The sequence below is a fragment of the Plectropomus leopardus genome, chromosome 3 (assembly GCF_026936395.1).
Source record: "Plectropomus leopardus strain MGB_pleo_1.0 chromosome 3, ASM2693639v1, whole genome shotgun sequence".
NCBI lineage: Eukaryota > Metazoa > Chordata > Actinopteri > Perciformes > Serranidae > Plectropomus > Plectropomus leopardus.
The window spans coordinates 5407649-5427935 of record NC_142178.1 but is presented as its reverse complement, the minus strand read 5'-3'; the positions used below and the strand labels follow the sequence as shown (position 1 = coordinate 5427935).

The following is a 20287-nucleotide window of genomic DNA, read 5'->3' as shown; positions in this document are numbered from 1 at the left end:
ATGGAAGATGACTTTAACTATTTCATTACACACAATGACTTTGTCTAACTTCATAATTCTTCCAGGCCTGGAAAAATGTGATTGGGAAATTCCATGACTTTTCCGGGTTTTCCATGACCATGGGAACCCTGCTGTTAGCAGCTGATGGCTTGCATTGAGTTACATTATGATGTGTTCAGCTCTATTCAGTAAAAATGAGAAGTGGGCAAATTTGAATCATAATGGTCTCATGATGTGCAAAACAACTATTTTGCTATAAACTTGAATAAATACAGTTATGTGAAGGAAAGATTTGTTGAGGTTTTCATGCATAAAATAGATAACAGAGGTGGAATTATGGCATATGTACTATGTAAAAGTTCTTTTGAAGAAGTTATATTATATTAAAAATGTTTTGTATATTAATATGATATATGATGGATTTGTACTCAAGGGTAGTGTAAAGAGGGTCTAATTTACCTTACATAAAACAGTTCTATTATTTTTTATAATGAAGATAACAAAAACAAGAAATGACAACAAAAACAGAAAAAACAACTGCAAAAAACATTAGCAATAAGCCAAATTGTTGTATGAAAGATCAGTATCGTTCCAAAACTTCACAATCAGTGCATTCCTTGTTTTATTAGAAATTCAACATCCAACAGTATAGGTATACAAGTGAAGCTTCAACAATTGGCTAATTAATAAAGTAGCAGTAAAAAACATTATTGGCCAATATTCTGCTAAACCAGTTATTCTTCAAGCAAACACATTTCACGATCCCAACTTCTACAGATTTAATTATGTGAAGGCATTTGATTTATGTTTAATAGTTTAGCTGGTACAACTAGGTGGTCAAAACAATCATTGTGAAGGGGTCACTCTGGGTTATGAAAATTTGGGATATGCATTTCTCTCTATGTTCAGTTTGCTCGCGCGCTCTCTCTCTCTCTCTCTCTCTCTCTCTCTCTCTCTCTCTCTCTCTCACACACACACACACACACACACACACACACACACACACACACACACACACACACACACACACACACACACACACACTGTAAACCTCAAGCACTAAACTTTGTGGTTTAAAAATGTAGTATTAAAACTGTGCGCCATTCTTTTGAATGTTATTGCAGCCCCCAACAGAGCCTGCAGGTATTGACAGAAGTAACTCACCTCTGCTCAGATCTCTGAACCCCTCAGTGCTTAAGAGGGTTGCTTAAGCTGTGTAGCTGCTACGTATGCTGCGTAACTTCTGGTTCAAGCGCCTAGACAAGGGACATCCAAAGGTTGTTTTTAGTTGTCTGTGAAGAGGTTAGAAATTAGGTGCCAAATACAGCAAATGATAACACAGAGGGAAATAATGCAGCTCAGAATAACTTCAAAGAAAACCTTGCAAAAGTGTGGATCTCATTTCCCGTCTCAATGATGCAAAAAGCTTATTATTCAAAAGACACAGCGTTTGTTCATCATGATGCTCAACAGACAACTTGAATTTCCTTTCATATTAACATCAAAATGGCTTTAAAGATTATCACTTTGGGCTTTTATTACCTTTAATTGGCAGAACAGTGTGAGCGTGAAAGGGAGAGAGAGAGAGGGGGAGACATGCAGCAAAGGGCCGAGGCCGGATTCGAACCCGCGGCTGCTGCAGCGAGGACAAAGCCTCTGTACATGAGGCACTACTCTTTCCGCTGAGCCACCAGGCGCCCCATCAAAGTGGCTTAAGAGGCTGACTAGGGGACACGTTCTGTATAAATACGAGTTCAAGTAAAGAGCTAATAGGATGCAAGATCATGTCTCAAATTTTCATTTACCTACTGTCCATTTTACTTACACGGACAAGAAGAGGGAAAAAAACATCTGCATGCGTGTTTTTCAGTCATGAGATGGGAACCACATTGACACAATCTTCCACCATCTCAAACAGGGCGTGATGTGGGCCAGTGCGTCGGGCCACCTCACTGGCTGTCTCCCCACTGCTGCTGCGGAGCCCCGGCTTCAGGTGTCGCTGAGAGAGGAGGAGCTCTATCGTGTGAGGACAGTCTGTTCTGAAGGGGGTGGTGTTAGAGGCGGCCAGGTGCAGTGGCGTGAGCCCACCGTTGGTCTGGGCGTTCAGTTCAGCTCCTAGTCGGAGCAGTAAACTCGCCACCGCGACGCGGCTCCAGCGGCAGGCGCTGTGAAGGGGCGTCCAGCCGTCGATGGTGCGAGGGTTGACCTTAGACCCGGCGGCGATCAGAGCAGAAACCACATTGACGTGGCCGTTGTATGCTGCGCGGTGCAGAGGAGTGTATCCGTCCTCATCGCAGCAGTTCACCAGCGATGGATCAGCTGTTATCAACCTCTGGACTGTTAAAACCTGAGAGACAATGCAGAAATGCAGACAGTCAGAAAACAATAGTCTCACATGATATGTTTTATTTGATTTTATTATCATAATACAATCCCAATACCAAATACGTTGGGACGCTGTAGAACCTAAATAAAAACAGGATGCAATAATCAGAAAATTCTTTTTGATTGGTATTCAATTGCATACTGTAAAAACACAATACTTTAATGTTCAAACTAGGGCGGTCAAAATAACGTGTTATTTTCGATTAATAAATGACAGAAAGAAAATTATGTGTTAAAATCCATCAGAGTACTTTCAAGCCTGAAATATCACCTTGATTCAAAGCATTTAGAAGTGAACCCGCAGGTTAGAGCTAGCACAGCCTCTGATAGTAGAGCTAGCAGCCAGCCTCAAGCCACATTCAACCAGGCGTTCAGACGCAAACTGAGCCAGATTCACAGTGGAAGCTGACACAGTGCATGACGGGAACTTCGCCGAACTGCAGCGTGTCCTCGAGCTTATGGGGTTCACACTGGTAGCATCAGGGCTGCATGCTGCTATGAGTTCTGTAATTCCACATTTATAAGCACAGATTGCACTCACTACACATATTTTAAAATAAAATGCCTTGTGTCAACAACTGATGGGATTCTGTCAACAGAGACCTTGCCAGAGGGCTTTTATTATGAAACAGAAGTAGGAAGGTTGGAGTAAAATGGATGTATTTGTATTTTCTCATCTTTGTGAGAGATAAAGACACTGATAAACTGAATTAAAACTGTAATAAAAGGTAGGATAAAGTCAATAAAATTATCAAAATACCATTTTCACCATCCAAGTCTACCCGTGACCGACTAACTCGCTTGCAAAATTGATTACAATGGTATGCAGAGCAGTTTGGGTGGTAGAGGACACAGAGTTATCAGAGGCTTTACAGAAGGCATCCTCTGACACAGTTTACAAGCGAGAAGCACAATTGTATCCAAAAACCAGCAGCTTGATGGCACAGAAAAGAGGACAAAAGAAGATGCAGTGGCGGGGGCCAAATATATTGACAGACTTGGGATTACTGGACTTTACTTAGGTGTTACTGCACACGTCATTGACAATGAGTGAAAACTTCAGTCATTTGCATTAACTATACTAAAAATTATTCAGTTATTCATTGGTTCACTCATCTGCCAAAATTCAACAAATGAATTGAACTGAATTTACTTTCATGGCAAGCGATTCATTTTGATGACATCATCACAGAGCATGTAATTATTTAATTTAATCACTAAAGGTGTTTTTGTGAAATATTATAATGTCACAGTGAAGCTGACCTTTGACCTTTCAGATATGAAATGTCATCACCTTATCTCCTTTTTTTTTAGACATTTGTGGGAAGATTATTCATAAAGAGCCAATGAATTCTTGTGTTACTTACAAAATCAAATTAGTTTTTGAGCCTGACATCAACATGCAATAAACTATATTGAAAGACAATTACTACCCAACCAGCACATAGCAATGTTATACCTCTCAAATACTATTTAGCATATTCACAATCATTTATGGCTTCATTTTAGCGAGAAAGGAAGACTAGTTCCTTTTCTGGCTTTAACTCTGCTCTGGTACATGTGACGACATCAACCTGTACTAAAAACTCTTTCAAAGGTGATACTGATGGTCGGGATGCTGAAGAATTTCTTTGACTCACTCTTTCGAATTTGCACTTCTGTTAGCCTCCACAACTCCAGGAATTCGGACTCACTTTCTGAATCAGGACACATCAGGCATCTTTCCAGCTTGCATCAGGGCTTTGCTTTTTGAAGAAACTACCCACAGATTTTTGCTGCTTCTTCACAGCCAGTGGTGGTTCTGCAGCAGCTCCTCCTTCTGCTCCATCTGTTCAACTGACTCTCTTGCCTGACAAGGACTCAATGCACAAACCCACTACTATTTACTATATATATATATGTATATATATATATATATATATATATATATATATATATATATATATATATATATATATATATATATATGTGTATATATATATATATATATATATATGTATATATATATATATATATATACACACACCACTGAGACTCTCACTTGTTGTCTGTTGATGATAAACAGGGTGAAGATTTCACTCTGTATCACCGGTGAACAAGGAAATACAGCGAGTGCAGCTAGACGGAGCAGCGAATGACAACAACCCAGCCCACATGTAAGAGTACAGTCTGTGATGGAAATGCTTAACAGATCTAGGGTCTAGGTACCTGTTTATAGGTGGTATTTTTGGTTCCAAAGGTACTTTACCAAAAGCTTTTGATGGAAATGCAGCTTTAGTGCCTATGGCATAACTTGCACATCTGTGAAGAAAACATAAATGGTGAAAGATACGTAGGGGTTTTAGAGCAACATATGCTGCCATCCAGACGTCTTCTTCAGAGATGTCGCTTCTTATACAAGCAAGACAATGCCAGGCACTCATTTTGCACATTACAGCAGCGTGGCTTTGTAATAAAAAAGTGCAGGTACTAGGCTGGCCTGCCTACAGTCCAGAACCTTCTACCACTGAACATGTGCGGCACATTATTAAACATAAAATACAACAACTGACACCCCAGATGGTTGAGCATCTTAAGTCATTTATCAAATGAGAATGGGAAATTATTTTAATTTAAAACAAATCTTCAACAAACGATACTGAGCCCAAAGAATACGGAAGGACAGCACCCACCCCAGCCTGCTAAAATTTTGAGCAGCTTCATTCCCCAGGATGTGAGACTCCTAAACTCCTCCTTTAACTCCAAAAGATATAGTAGGATCAAGGAGATTTTTTTTTTAATGACCATAAATCTATCTTGTACCATGTACAATTAGTGTCCTCAGTTCCCAAATGCTTACTGAGTGTTGTTCAAAGAAAAGGTGAGGTAACGTGTAAACATTCCCTTCTTAACTTTTTTGAAACGTGTTGAAGGCATCAAATTCAGAATGAGTGTACATTTACAAGAAATCAGTTTGGATGTTACATGTTTTGTCTTTGTACTGTATTCATATAAATACTGGTTGAAAAGGATATGCATATCATTGCAGTTTGTTTTTATTTACATTTCACAAATATGCATTTTTTTTAAATCGGGTTTGTAATTTCATTGGAATAATTAAGTATTACTTTAATTATTTTAATCCTCTTACAGCCTTTCATGTTAGTAACTTCTACCTCTTGAAAAAAAATCCAACTAAATTATATTCTATTCAGGTCACATGTATACTTAGCACTTTTAGAGCATTATGTCTTTTTTCATTTGTATAAGGACTGCAGTGAAAACACAGCTAATGCCTGACAATCCTTGCAAAGATGGATGTCTAAATCGTTATTGAAAGGACTAAAAACAAGGTCTCAAAAAGTTACTTGGATTGTGAGTTGCATGTTTGGGAAAGAAACGATGTTGTGACATTTACTGATCTTCAGCATTGTCCAGGCTCACAAGGACATGACATTAATGTTCTTTCCCAAAAATGTTGAATGTAACCTATGGGCTTGTTGACCTCTATTATTGCTGTACAGCAAGTTCTTGATAAGTAGGATTTACTGTTTTTTGTATCGTGTGCTCCATGGCTGACCAGCTCAGTGCTGGTTTGAGCCCGGTGGTCATGGTTTTCACTCCATTTGTATTCAAGTCAGTTTTATTTATATAGCCCATTATCACAAAACATGGTTTGCCTCAGAGGGCTTTACAGTGTACGACATCCCTCTGCCCTTAGACCCTCACATCACCCAAGGAAAAACTCCCCAAAAAGAACCCCTGTAACGGGGAAAAAAAAGAGGAAGAAACCTCAGGAAGAGCGGTAGAGGATAGTGAGGGATCCCTCTTCCAGGACAGACAGACGAGCAATAGATGTCGTAAATAGCAAGTGAAATACAAATTCAGCATTCATTATGGCACATGCCACCTATGCCTCATTTCAACATCATGGGAAACAATACAGACTAATGAAGACATATTTCAGAACAAAGGCTCTATATTGCTAGATCAAAATTGAAAAGGTACTCATCTTTTCCTGCCAACCCTTGAAGAGGCACTTCGGTAATTTAGTACTGCACTTCCATTAAGTTCAGGGACTTGCAATACACAGATCTAAAAATGATAACAATTGATGCTGCAGAGCACTTGAGTATGAGCTTAACTCCTTTATCTCTGGATACAAAATTTCCCGTAATGCAGCTCAATAGCATCTATCATTCGATCCTCACTGACTGGGATTTGGCCATGTCTTGGGCCATGTCTTTAAATTTCCAGTTCGAAATGCAAGGTTGCGGCCATTCATTTGCAGCCCTTTGAGCCAAAGCTAAAGATATTCTCAGACATGACAAAGATCCCTCCAGAACCATGCAGCACATTGCACAACTGTTTTCACAGGCTGAGTGGTACCAGCCATGACTAGTAAACTCATAATCATGTGGACTCAGTTGAGTACTAATTTAAAAGCTGTGAAAAGATGAAAAATGTTTTTTAAAGTTTAAAAAGAACATCTCCACATGTTACTGTTTGGCTGCGAGCTGACAGAGATTCAGAGTCAGACCTGCCACCTCACATGTTGCCTGTACTCCATTTAATCGCGTTTAATTAGGCTACATTTGAGCTACATTGATGGGACAGTTTCACCTTATGAAAAGTCCTCAGTGGACAGATACAATCAGTACATTTACATGATGTTAGAAAGTCAAACTGTTGTGTTAGTTTGACTAAAAATCTAATTTGTAAAAGTCGGACTAACACACCCAAATAATGCGGTTATGAATCGAGTCAATATTTTATGTATACACCTCAACTGGACCTGAACTACCCTAATCGCCACACTGGGCTTTGACCGGGAAGTCAAACAGTATAAATGCACAGAGGAAAGCCAGGAAAAACAAAAGAAAACGAATAATGGAAGAAAACAAAACAATATGTAGAAAAAGTAAAGCTTTGAGTATGTACGAAATGTACAGAGCCGAAAAGTTATCTATGTTTTCACCATTGGACATGCTACCTTTTCGCCACTTGCTAACTTGTTTGGTGTGTGACAAAATAGGCCAACTAAAGGACGTTCCAATAGCAACTAACTGAAAGGGGCATATCGCCACCTACAATGGCAGAGTCAGACATACTTCCATCTAGGGTTGCACCTAACGATTATTTTTTTATTGATTAATCTATCGATTTTTTTTTATTGATCTAACTATTATTTTTTTATTATTCAATAAATATAATACAGAATTTACTAAAAATAACATTTTAAAACTTGTCATACACTGCAGGGCATTATTTCCCAACAAAATATAGCCCAGTCTTAACTGGTAATCTGTGTTTTACAGTCTGGTATAAAGTCTCTCCAAAATAAAAGTAAAATAAGTAAAGTAAGTAAGTAAAAGGAATGTAATACAATCTACATTTAGCAATCCAACAGCAAAATAAATAAAACTATGTAAAAATCAAGTCACTTAACAAAACAGTTACTCTATGTTACAGTAACAAACCTCAAATCTAGTAGTCCAACAAAACATCTTACAGTAAAATAATGCAATTTGAATAACACTATAACTCTTCTAACAAATAATTAGAACTAGTACATTCTAGGCAGCGGCCTGCGGATATGAGTGCTGTATTTTAATATTCATAAGCGCATATTCCACTCATTTATGAAGTTATACAAGCTCCTGCACAACTGACTTCCCCGTCCTGTAAATATTTCAAAATAAAATGCATTGCATCAGCAACTGATGGCATTCTGTCCACAGAGAAACAGTCAGATAGCTTTTGTTTTGAAAGGGAAGCAAGGAAGTGGAGTTAAAACAAACATCTTTGTATTTCCTCATCTCTGTGACAGAGAGAGACTTTAAACTGCAGTATAAAGTGGTATAGAGTCAACAAACGCGAGCATAACGTGTAAAAAAACAGCGAGCCACCGTTTCTCTAGATGTGCTGAAGCTGACATGCAGCTCAGACATGCCTGACAAGTGCTGCTCAGCCGTGCAGTGTGCATGCTCTAACTTGATACACGAGCGCCGAAACAAAAAACAACATGCCCGGCACTGCTCGAGCTCTCATTATGCGCTGTGTGAAACGGTGCGACTGGTTGATGCACATTATGTGAATTGACATATTCACGTAATCGATTACATCAATAAATTGATTCTCCCCCTTGTGCTAGTATACCGGGAAAATGACGGTCGTCCACCTGGTCTAATCGAGCTATAACTGTAGCTCCACTTAAGTGTGCATGTAAAAGGCAAGGCAAACTTATTGATATAGCCCATTTCATACCCAAAGGCAACCCAAATTGCTTCACAAATTGGTCAAGTCAAAGATCATTTGTAGGCTAATCACAAGTAATGCCCCAAAGGACTGTAGAAAGTAATTTCAACTCAATTTTAATAAGCTCTATAAAGTCCAGCAAATCACATTTAGCCTCAAAGGGGTTTACATCATACAACATCCCTCTGTCCGTGGTCCCTCACAGTGGGGGAAAAAATGTCAGAATATGGTGAAAAACTACAATCACAGCACCGCCTTGAGAAAGAGGAAAAACATATTGTACCAAATAAGTAATTTGAAGAGTGTTTTAAATCAGTCTAAATGCAAAGTCACTGTAACAGAAATTATCACAAAAGACAGACTGATACAAGACAGCAGAACTAAGCAGACATCACACACAAGACTGCTCAAACACTCGTCACATCCTTAATGCTTCTGGCAAAGAATTTTTAAATTTTTTTTTTTTATCCCAGTGCAATTAATTTGTTAAATTCATGTTTTGTGTTTTGAAAATGGTTAGAGGGCATCAGCGTTATTGTGTGCATAATGAAATGTGATTAAATTAGGCTAGGGCAGAATTTTGTGTTCATTGTGAAGCACTGTTTGATTATCCACAGGGTACATAGTGTTCTTTGTGGCCTTAATGCCTTTGAAAGGTTTCAGGGTTTGTTTCATGAGTTCACTCTTCGGCATTGGTTCCCTCTGTGCCATGTATTGCCTTGCGGGGTGCAAAGTCACGCGTGTTTCCCATTCTTCAACCTAATTACTGCAATTACTTACAACTAAATGTTGACTGTGCTGTGAGGGACAGCAGTATACTATGTACAGAATATTGTTTTACTTCCGGAGAGTTCTGCTAAAACAAAAGGTTTAATCTTTAGACGGATGTCATGGCACTACATGATCCTCTTTGGAAGCATTTCTTTTGATGGCTTAGGCAGCTAAAAGACTCTAGATGTAATACATGACGTCTACTGTGCATGACGACTCCACTCAAATTTCTCAATATGAATTAAAAAACAGGTTTTTAAACAAGAGATCAATAAACTTTTTGAATTATTTATACACATACATATACGCTCATCGGCCACTTTATTAGGTACACCTTGCTAGTACTGGGTTGGACCCTGTTTTGCCTTCAGAACTGCCTTAATCCTTCGTGGCATAGATTCAACAAGGTACTGGAAACAGTCCTCAGAGAGTTTGGTCCATATTGACATGATAGCATCACTAAGTTGCTGCAGATTTGTCGGCTGCACACCACATCCCAAAGGTGCTCTATTGGATTGAGATCTGGTGACTGTGGAGGCCATTTGAGTACAGTGAACTCATTGTCATGTTCAAGAAACCAGTCTGAGATGATTCGAGCTTTATGACATGGCGCATTATCCTGCTGGAAGTAGCCATCAGAAGATGGGTACACTGTGGTCATAAAGGGATGGACATGGTCAGCAACAATACTCAGGTAGGCTGTGGCGTTGCAACGATACTCAATTGGTACTAAGGGGTCCAAAGTGTGTCAAGAAAATATCCCCCACACCATTAGACCACCACCACCAGCCTGAACCGTTGATACAAGGCAGGATGGATCCATGCTTTCATGTTGTTGGCGCCAAATTCTGACCCTACCATCCGAATGTCGCAGCAGAAATCGAGACTCATCAGACCAGGCAACGTTTTTCCAATCTTCTATTGTCCAATTTTGGTGAGCCTGTGCGAATTGTAGCCTCAGTTTCCTGTTCTTAGCTGTCAGGAGTGGCACCTGGTGTGGTCTTTTGCTGCTGTAGCCCATCTACCTCAAGGTTTGACGTGTTGTGTGTTCAGAGATGCTCTTCTGCATACCTCGGTTGTAACGAGTGGTTATTTGAGTTACTGTTGCCTTTCTATCAGCTCGAACCAGTCTGGCCATTCTCCTCTGACCTCTGGCATCAACAAGGCATTTTCGTCCACAGAACTGCCGCTCACTGGATATTTTCTCTTTTTCGGACCATTCTCTGTAAAGTCTAGAGATGGTTGTGCATGAAAATCCCAGTAGATCAGCAGTTTCTGAAATACTCAGACCAGCCCGTCTGGCACCAACAACCATGCCACATTCAAAGTCACTTAAATCACCTTTCTTCCCCATTCTGATGCTCGGTTTGAACTGCAGCAGATCGTCCTGACCATGTCTACATGCCTAAATGCATTGAGTTGCTGCCATGTGATTGGCTGATTAGAAATTTGCGTTCACGAGCAGTTGGACAGGTGTGCCTAATAAAGTGTATATATATATATATATAGTTATTAATTAGTTCCTTTTATTGGTGGAAAAAAAAGTCTTGGTAAAATGTGTCTTAGTGCTTTTTGTTTTATCTAATTTTAAAAATTTCAAATTTTGACTCTAACACAAGAACATGCCCTAAATAAAAGACTCTGAACACCAGCTAATTTTTTTTTTTTTTTACCTGGCTCCTACAGTCATTTTTCACTCAAATATTCATACTGGTGTCTGCTTCCAGCAGTTTCATATATTCTGTCTTTGGGTTTTGGAGTGTTGGCCTTAAAAAAAGGAGAAGGCATTTGAACATGTCACACAGGGGTTGGAGAAGTAGGGAGTTCTATCACCCAGCGCCAGGGCTGGGCAATTATACCTCAAATCAATATCATGATTAATTTACCTTGTTTACAATTAATGAACGATGATTTAGTTTTTTGCCCTCATAGTTCACTGACAGTTTCATTTGACCATGGTGTGTTGCAGTGTAATAAACATATGGAGCATTATTATTTATCAAACTATCCAGTATTATTTAAGAATTAAAAGCTCCATCTTAAACAACCTCTCCTGACTGCAGGATTTTGATGTGAACTTCTGCTGTGCGCTTTTCTTGGGAAAAACAGTTTTGAATAGGCTACTTCTTCTACAGCTGCCAACAGCCTGCCAACATTCCAAGTTAGAGAAAGGTTGAAAATTAGGCAATGTGCCTGTGGCCCCAAGTCCCCACAACATTACATCTGCCCCTGATAATAATGAAAGCTCTGCGCAAGCACCTGGATGAGACATGGAGCGATGCATCCTGGTGTTTCTAAATAATTCCAGCCAAAGTCTGACTTAACCTGAAACTAAAACAAAGCAGTCTGTAGAACTCTAAAGAAGTTACGTCCCAGCGCTGAATATTTGGCTGTTTGTTGATTCAGACACTGAGGAGAAGCTCTGCTCTGTTTCTGTCTCACTGCGCTGCTGTCAGACGATCAGCAGTTTGAACCGTCATAATGAAACACTGTGGAAGCACATACGACTTGGTTGTATATTCAGCTCTTTTCTGGAGTCAAAGTCATTCACTGCATTACATGATTGTTCAGCACTTCTGCTGTTGCAATGTTTTGCCATGAGATTTTTCTTGGTGTCCTGAGAACCTGAGGCAGAGCAGAAAAAGGACTCGCGCCAGATGCATGGGAGTTGGCAACCCCGCTGGGGAAAAGATTAACACATTTTTTAAATGACCGAAATAACCAACACAGGCAAGATTATGTCAGTTAGAGGTTCTGAATGTTGGTTTTGATTGATTTTCGATTAACTGCCCAGCCCTACCCAGCGCTATATTTAATATATGCTAGTTATTTAATAACATAAGCACAAAAGAGAAACCAAATGGGTGCTTCTGACTTGTGACTCATTGCTTATCGCTTTCTCTTTGTGGAGAGCAAGACTAAATAAATACTCCACTGTGTAAAGTCCACTTAATGGAGCAGCACTGCGTACTTTATTCCTTATCAGCATTCATAGCAGCCTGTCTCTTAGAAACATATATTAGGCCTCAAATTGCTCTTTATTAAACATAATAAACAGATATCAAAATGCAGGCATACATACAACATCCAATTTAGTGACAGTATAAAATAACATCATGCAGTCTTTGCACTGTTTTTGCTCGTAACACAGTGAGGTGTGAGAGCTGCAGTGGGGGAGTTACTGTAAATCCCTGATCGTGGAGATAACTCTTTTGAGCAGGGCTGGGCAAGATATCAATATTATATTAATATTGTGACATGAGACTAGATGTTGTCTTATATTTTCAATACTGTAATGTTGTGTTATCCTGTCCCAGTTTTAAAGGCTGCATTACAGTTCACTGCTGTAATTTTCTAAACTCACCAGACTGTTCTGATTTACTATTTGCCGTTCCCCAATTGGTCTATATGGACATTACTGATGCTTATCTCGGGCTGCCCCCTGAAAGTCAGGGATTTGAATCATCAGTCAGAAACCCCTCACACGACCAAAATTACTTCAAGTCGAGCATTCCTTATTTTGTTTTTGTTTTTTCTAGTCGAAGTTGTTTTTTCAAAGTCTGGGGACATTTTGGTCCCCAGACTTTGACAGTATTTGGCAGACTGAGTGCTCTTGACTGTCACGCTGCTCTTAATTAGAGGCTGCAGCAACACAGAGGAAGAGATACTGAGACTGTAAGGCTCAGAAATAACATTATCATCTCTCTTCTGCTTAGCAGTGAATTTACAGCTCATAGCTAGTTAATACACTGCAGTCTCTGGCTTTTGTTTGATATCTATTAAAAAACATTGTTGCACATATGTGATCTGTTACTGCCTTTAGCTTGTGTACTATATGTCACATACAGAATGCGAATGCCACTGTCACACTGAATGTCCCGCTAAGCCTTCAGAACGTTACACCCGTCACTCCCATGATCCTGCTCTACCAGCTTTCCCTTTTACATAGACCTCAATTTTGCACTGTTGCTACCTCTGTTGCCTGCTAAATGGCAAGACAACCCTGTACCCCCATTCCGCAACTGTACCTTATATATAGAAAGGCAAGGCTGCATAACGGCATATTTGTAGAGTGAAAGGGGCTACAAAAAATTAAGCTATATACAGAATAATACATATACAGTTCAATACAAATATGTGTATTGTTACATCCCTACTTGATTGTAAAACAGCAGTAGAGTGAAAACTGGTGTTATATTAAAATTGTCTTGCAGAAGATGCTACTGTTTTGAGTACATACAATCCTTCCAGAGCTAAAACTAATGTTATTCTCATGACGTTAAATGGCAACACGTTAACACGTTAAATGGCAATGACAAGCCAGATAATTTTCTTACAGGATAAATCGAACTCTATCCACAAATCTGTACTGTGATACCACTAAGTTTGGTAGAGACAAAGTGGATGGATCACACTAAAGCTTTTCTTCCATTTTTTCCTATACTGGAATGCTCAAATAATGGCAGGTTCTGAAGCACCAGCAGATAGACAAACGGGATCAGAGGATTGAAAACCATCATCCAGAGAATAATTGCTCTCAATGAAGCACTTCAGTTTCACTTTGTGTTTGAACCGTGGCACGGCAAATCACAAATAATGTCAGTTACACACACTTTACATGCTCAGCTGCAGGCTGAAATATTTATGTGATTTTTGACACTCAAATATCTACTGAAAAAATGTCTCAATTTCTGACCTGTTGATTTCACTTAGCTCTTTGACAAATTAAAAATGTCATGACACCAAAAGGTGAAAGGCCAAGTTGTAGTTAATGATTTACCCTGCTTTCGTGATTGCTACTTATATTCCTGTGAGCCTGACCTCCCGAGCTGCCAGATAAATATTCTCTCTCAATTAAAAACAGCGTCCTTCACACTGCTCAGTGGTAAGTTTTATCACAATGCGATGAATTCATAGACCTCACTAGGTTTTCATGTTTTCTGTGTGTGTGCGTGCGTGTGCATGTTTACCAGTCAAGAAGGATTGCATGTTGTCGGTAACTACCCCGATGGGACATAACAAAGTCAGGAAGTCATTGCTTAAACATGACTTCTGCATCAGATTTGTTATAGTAACGGACACATGCAAATTCAGCTTTAACGTATGCCCAGCCACTGGCACATGTCACAGTTAACGGGTGAATGTTTTAAAAAGAAAAATAGGAGACAAGAGAAAAGACAGAACCAGTAAAGGCCTGTGTCCATAAAGTGTTGTTTTCTGGGTGCCAGCGTCTTTATCTATTGTTCCCAGTGAGGAGAAAGTATATGTGGCCACATGTGGCCAGAGAATAAAGCGGTTTTTTTTCAGGGTGTTACGCTTTATTTGTGCTGCTGTTTCAATCACTTTTATTTGAAAATCTCTGATCAATCTCTGACGACAAATACAAAAGCCCATTTGTGGGAGCAGATCGGCCAGACACTGAGAGACTTCTTTTCCACCAAATGGAGGTGGTTCTGTTCCAGTTCCCAAACCTAATTTTGAACCGCATTTTGACCAAAAATTACTTGGTTCAGAATGACACATTATGATGTGCAGTTCACCCTAGAAGGGGCAAACAAAGAAGTGAAAAAAGTGCAATTAGTGGTATCACTGGTCAGCTGCTAAATCCTTTTTGTTTTTTCAAATTATAAGAACAAGCGGCAGCACCTGGATCAGAACATTTAAGATACCAAAAATCTTGACATATCACAAACTGTGGGATTTTATCTGTCTACTGGGACTGAGCAGACCTGACGCAGCACAATTTGGACAAGATGAGGACTTTTTGGTAGCAAGTTGTCTCACTTATTACAAGCTGGATGAACTGTTGGCCTTGTTTCTATTTCCACAAAGTGGTCAGTAAATGTTATGCTGATTTTTTTGGGAAATACCAATTATTAGCATGCTCATATTTCTATGCCGTACTCACTGTAAATATATACTTTACATTGTAGAGGAAAGAATGAGCAATTGAGGGAGAAACAATAACAATAAGGTCAAAGAAACCTAAAAGAAGGAACTCCTTCAAAATAATGAGCTACAAGGGTTGATCCTGTAGAACCCAATCTCCCAATCAATCTCACCCTGTGGTGCCAGAATAAAACATCACTCACGCGATTGTTTTCCGCTGCCCACAGAATGAGCCACTTTGGCTCATCTTTGAGACTTTCTTCTTTTTCTTGATACCACTCTTCACTGTGGTCCCCCTCCTCCTCTTCGCCCTCTTCCTCCTCGTCTTTGCTTCCAGTCCAAAGGCTGCTGGCCCCTCGGGGGATCAGGTGTCCATGTGAATTCAGAAGCTCAAGCTGGTTGAAATCTTCAGGAAACTCCATCACTTACTGTTTTTGTCAGAGAATCTAAGCCATAGAACGAAACAGAGAAATCAGAAAGATATATTAGTGGCGCCGGCATAGCTCAATATTTCATAACAAAGGTTCATTTTGTGATAAAAGCACCAAATTCAGCAGATGTGTTGATAGATATATTGGGAAAAAATCTAGATATTGGGCCATCACAAACTCGGACTCTGGTTGCCGTGGCAGCCCTTTTTCCATTTTTTTTTTTTTAATTTCCATTGGATCCATATGCCATAATGGACATAATCTACATCCTAGTAACCCTGAGAACAAAATAAAATACTGTTATAAAGTAATTAGTCATTAAACTACATTACAATTTTATTATATTGTGCTGTGAATCAGTAAAAACTGCTCTCCTATTATTTTAGCACATGGAAGATACTACAGTACATGAGGCACGGAGTACTTCATATGTAACTGCCCACTAACTTATGTTAGTATCTAAGCACTTTGTTTTGCATGTTTGCAGACACCCCTATTGAATTTCAAGCATTTTGTTTTTTAATATTAAAAGCCAGAATCACCTGTGGGTATATAGGCTGTGGGCTTGCACTGCATTCTTCAGGAGACAGTTAGTACCTAATACCATTAACACCACTGAAGACCAGCCAACATACTGGGTATGTTTACATGCACACCAATATTATCCTATTATTCAGAGTATGACAAAATTCTGAGTTTGATGTGAGTCATAAAAAAAACAGCATATTCCTTTTAAATATTCTGAATAAGCCCTTTTTCCCCCTGAATCTAGCTTTTTCAGTTTAAGACAATAAGGGCAAAAAAACTAAATATTTTGTGCATGTAGACATACTTATTGATTGCTCTCCGTTAGTTTTTCAGGTGGGTTAATGTCACCTAAGTACTTTTACATGTTATTAGTGCTATTGTTTCTCTAGTAATGTTGTTGTTTTCAAATTTTGTGCTTTATTAGATTGCTTGAGTATATATTATATTCTAACCTAACTGAGAAGAAATGAAAATCAGAGATGGAGGAGATGATATGAGAGAACCATACGATTTAAAAGAATATTTATGTTTAATACTTTCGATGCTCTTGGATTGAATTTAGTATCTATTGTGACCATCAAAGGTATTTTAAACTTTCACACTGTCCCTGAAAAGCTAAACTACCTCTGGATGTCCTCAGTTGTCATTTGTTACCTTGAATCTGAATAGAGTCGGTCTAGTGCTCTTTTGAAATACACTGTCCTTATAAAATTCTTATTTCATTTGAGTTGTTTTACCTTACATGTTTCAAACGAAGCCTAATCAATGAAAGTGAGCAGCAGCTCGTTTTTCTCTGTGTCCAAAAGCAGATCATTACAGCCACGACTGCCAATGTCAGTTGGTATTACCAAGTGTATGCTTGCATTTAACTTGGGACCAATAAAAAATTTAAAAACATTCAATATTTGAGCAACCTTTTCTACATGAAAAAAAAAACTTTTTTTTTGCTCTGCCTGCACATCTGTTTTTACTGTATGATTCTTTTCTTGCATGCTAACTTGTTAAAAAAAAAAGGTGCCGCTTAAACAATTACACGATTAATAACCAGAAAATGAATTTGCTACTATTCTGATAACTGATTTATTTTTCTAAGCAGAAATACCAAATATTCTCTTTCTGCAGATTCTTAAATGTTAAGGCGCAACTTGTACTTTTTATAACTACATTTATGCTTTATCTTCTCAGAAAATAGCCATTTGAAAAGTTTATGGAAGATTTTATGTGTTTTACAAGACATTATGGTAGAAATTAGTAGCCATTCTGACCAATGCTCCTAAATAGGCTTTTTTTTCCAATATCAAACGTCAGACATGGCACATAACAGAATGTAAGAGGGTTCTTTTACTTGACTCTACCTCATCTCAACGTGCTGTACTAGGTATTGGTGGTTTTGAGTGGTCATGACATAGTGATTTGGTATTTTTTTCAATAGACTGGCGTGTTGTACCATTTTTTTCATCATGGTGAAGTATTGTATTTGTGCACTTTGCACAAAATCCATTCTGCCAGGACATGAATCAGTGGTTTTCCTAACAGAAAAAAGGACAGAGCTAGCTTTTGGTGCCTGGAAGTGGTTTACGCAGTTGAACAGACGGGACATCACTGCGGCATCGGTAACAAAAACACAGTTGTTACAAAGAAAAGGACAGTGTTGCCGATATGATGGGAGTTCAGGATGAGATTTCGAAGCCAGGACCATGTGAGGCTTATAAAGCATACGGTTCCTTTAGCCCATTCAGCTGCCTCAGCAGCAGCAGGCACCCATTTGCACATTTGCACCCACCATATTCTTAGCTGCTCCAGGGGTCTTGACCACCTATCAGTTCGATAACTGTATGGCTGTGGCCCGTCATATGTATAAGCATACACATTCCCACCTCTTCTTTGTCAAAACTAGCACTGTTATCCATATTTTCCATTGTTTCATTTGGCCACTCTCCCTAACTTCACTTCCATTTTGCTTTTTCTTGATGCAGAAATAGAAAATCCTCAACAAAAAACAAAAACGAAAAAAAGGCTTTGAAGGTAAACACTGTACTGTATATTTCTGTGTTTTACTTTTAAAGTTTAGCTTCTATATAATTTTCGCACACACTAATTCACTAGGATGTCTAACCTGCAAGTTGCTCTTTACGGGTGTTACTTTTATCTTTGGGTTTTGGACTTTTGGTTGGATAAAACAAGTTACAATGTCCCATTAATTACTGAAAAATAAGGCATTTTACGCTACTTTGTGAAGTATTATAGACCAAACAATGAATTAGGGAAATCATTAGTAACATGCATTAAAATCATACAAAAATTACACTACTACTACTACTACAACTACTACTACTACTACTACTAATAATAATAATAATAATAATAATAATAATAATAATATTACATAAGAAAAGAAAACGAAAATAGCTGCAGCCCTAGAATCTTGCTTTGACTTTTATTTTCTGTTTTCTATTGTTAAATCTAAATCTATTAAACAATTGTTTATTGGAATCACGGACATGCCAATTATTATATTTTGTCCGAGATTAGTCCAAATATAAAGATAAACTCCCAATGTAATGCAATACAGTATAGGAGCACTACAAACTAAAATCTCCAAAACAACTAGTTCAATCAACACCTCTTCAAACACTGCCAACAAAAACCGTCCATAATAACCTTTAGGCAGAGATTAACGTTAAATGCGGGGCTGCATTAGTTTTATCTAAACTAGCTGTGTACCCAATAAATTGGCACGTGTGTCTATAGTGCTGTATCCATTGGCGAAAAGATAAACGTTCAATATTTAATGAACGTAAACGCCGTAGATAATTTAGCTGTTACGCAGCAAGTTACAAGACAAGTTAAGCTAGCGTTTTCTTTACATTGACGCTAACTGTTAGCCTACGTACGACGTTTGTGTGTTAGACATTTACGTACCTGTCGAAGCTAACATGTATCACATCAAAACAGCGACACTTCTCACACACTCTGGGGCTTAAAATGCTCAAAGCAGTAACATTAAAAATTACTTGACGCTCACCTTTGAGCCTGGCGAGTTCAAAACAAACCACCGCCGTAATTCTACTTCTTCGTCGTTTGAATTTCCGGCAGACTGGACACCTCGCTGCACTCGGCCGCCTCTCACAGGTCGACAATATATTGCAGGTCGACTTCGCAAGCCAAGGCAAATGTATTTAACAAAACATCTTTCATATCCAAAGGCAACACAAAATACTACAGATTAGTCAAGTCAAAGTTTATTGTAATCCAATCACAAAGCATCCCTCAAAGGACTGTACAAATAATGATTTCAATTAAATTTCAATTTCAATTTTATCTATAAAGCCCAACACCACATATCACAATTTGCTTCAGAGGGCTTTACAGCATATAGGGTAAGTCAACAGTCTTAGACTAATCTCAGTGGGACTAAGCACACTCCTTTTTAGGCGAATTTCCATTAACCCTCAAATTGCACAAATTGAAATTGCAAATATAAAATATGCCTAATGGAAACACATCAATTTTGAAAAAAAAAAAAATCCCATTTATCGCAAAAAAAAAAAAAAAAATCACGCTCACTTGAGTGTGATTCGAAAAACCTATATTTGGCAAAAGTGCAATGGATATACTTAGTCCACTTAGTTGATTTGAGAGGGATGTTGTATGCTGTAAAGGCAAATTGTGATTTGTGATAATGGGCTTTAAAAATAAAATTGACCTCCCTTTCTCTTTAAACATCAACATTTTTCTCATATCTTGAGTACATCCTCATTACCATTTTCTGATCTGTCTCTTTTCTGCTGCCTGTCAAGGTCATTTTGGCTGCCCTTTCCCCCTTAGCTTTGGCTTCCTCCCAAAAACATACAGTAGATTAGCTTCTATGGCTAACACCTCACAGTGTTGTCTGGCTGTCAGGTCCATTAGTCCACATCTCCAAATCATATAAATGAGGCTAGTATCAAACCCAAATGTTGCTCTTCACAGTGATTCGTTTTGTCAGAAATGTTCGTTACCAACCATGACTTCAAAAACTGCACTACAAAACCATCCAGCTGCTC

At 38.6% G+C, this 20287-nt stretch overlaps 1 protein-coding gene across 3 annotated transcripts; it reads right to left on the bottom strand.

The window, feature by feature from the left end:
* Nucleotides 1-598: 598 nt before the first annotated feature.
* Nucleotides 599-19346, bottom strand: ankrd49 (ankyrin repeat domain 49). Of its 3 annotated transcripts, XM_042485298.2 has the most exons (4): nt 19164-19301; nt 15486-15728; nt 1826-2347; nt 599-1256 (listed from the first exon to the last, which is right to left on the bottom strand). In XM_042485298.2, the coding sequence occupies exons 2-3, from the start codon at nt 15702-15704 to the stop codon at nt 1871-1873; spliced, it is 696 nt and encodes a 231-aa protein (XP_042341232.2). In that variant the 5' UTR covers nt 15705-15728; nt 19164-19301; the 3' UTR covers nt 599-1256; nt 1826-1870. The 3 variants fall into 3 exon arrangements, with proteins under 3 accessions (XP_042341232.2, XP_042341231.2, XP_042341230.2); XM_042485297.2 differs by having other exon boundaries at nt 599-2347; nt 19267-19346; XM_042485296.2 differs by having other exon boundaries at nt 599-2347.
* Nucleotides 19347-20287: the final 941 nt, after the last annotated feature.

Excerpts from the sequence above, each read along its gene's own strand:
- ankrd49 (XM_042485297.2), bottom strand. The coding sequence starts at position 15,704 with ATGGAGTTTCCTGAAGATTTCAACCAGCTTGAGCTTCTGAATTCACAT. Across the intron at positions 2,348-15,485 it reads GGGCAGCGGAAAACAATCGC|GTTTTAACAGTCCAGAGGTT; the intron begins GTGAGTGATGTT and ends ATTGTCTCTCAG.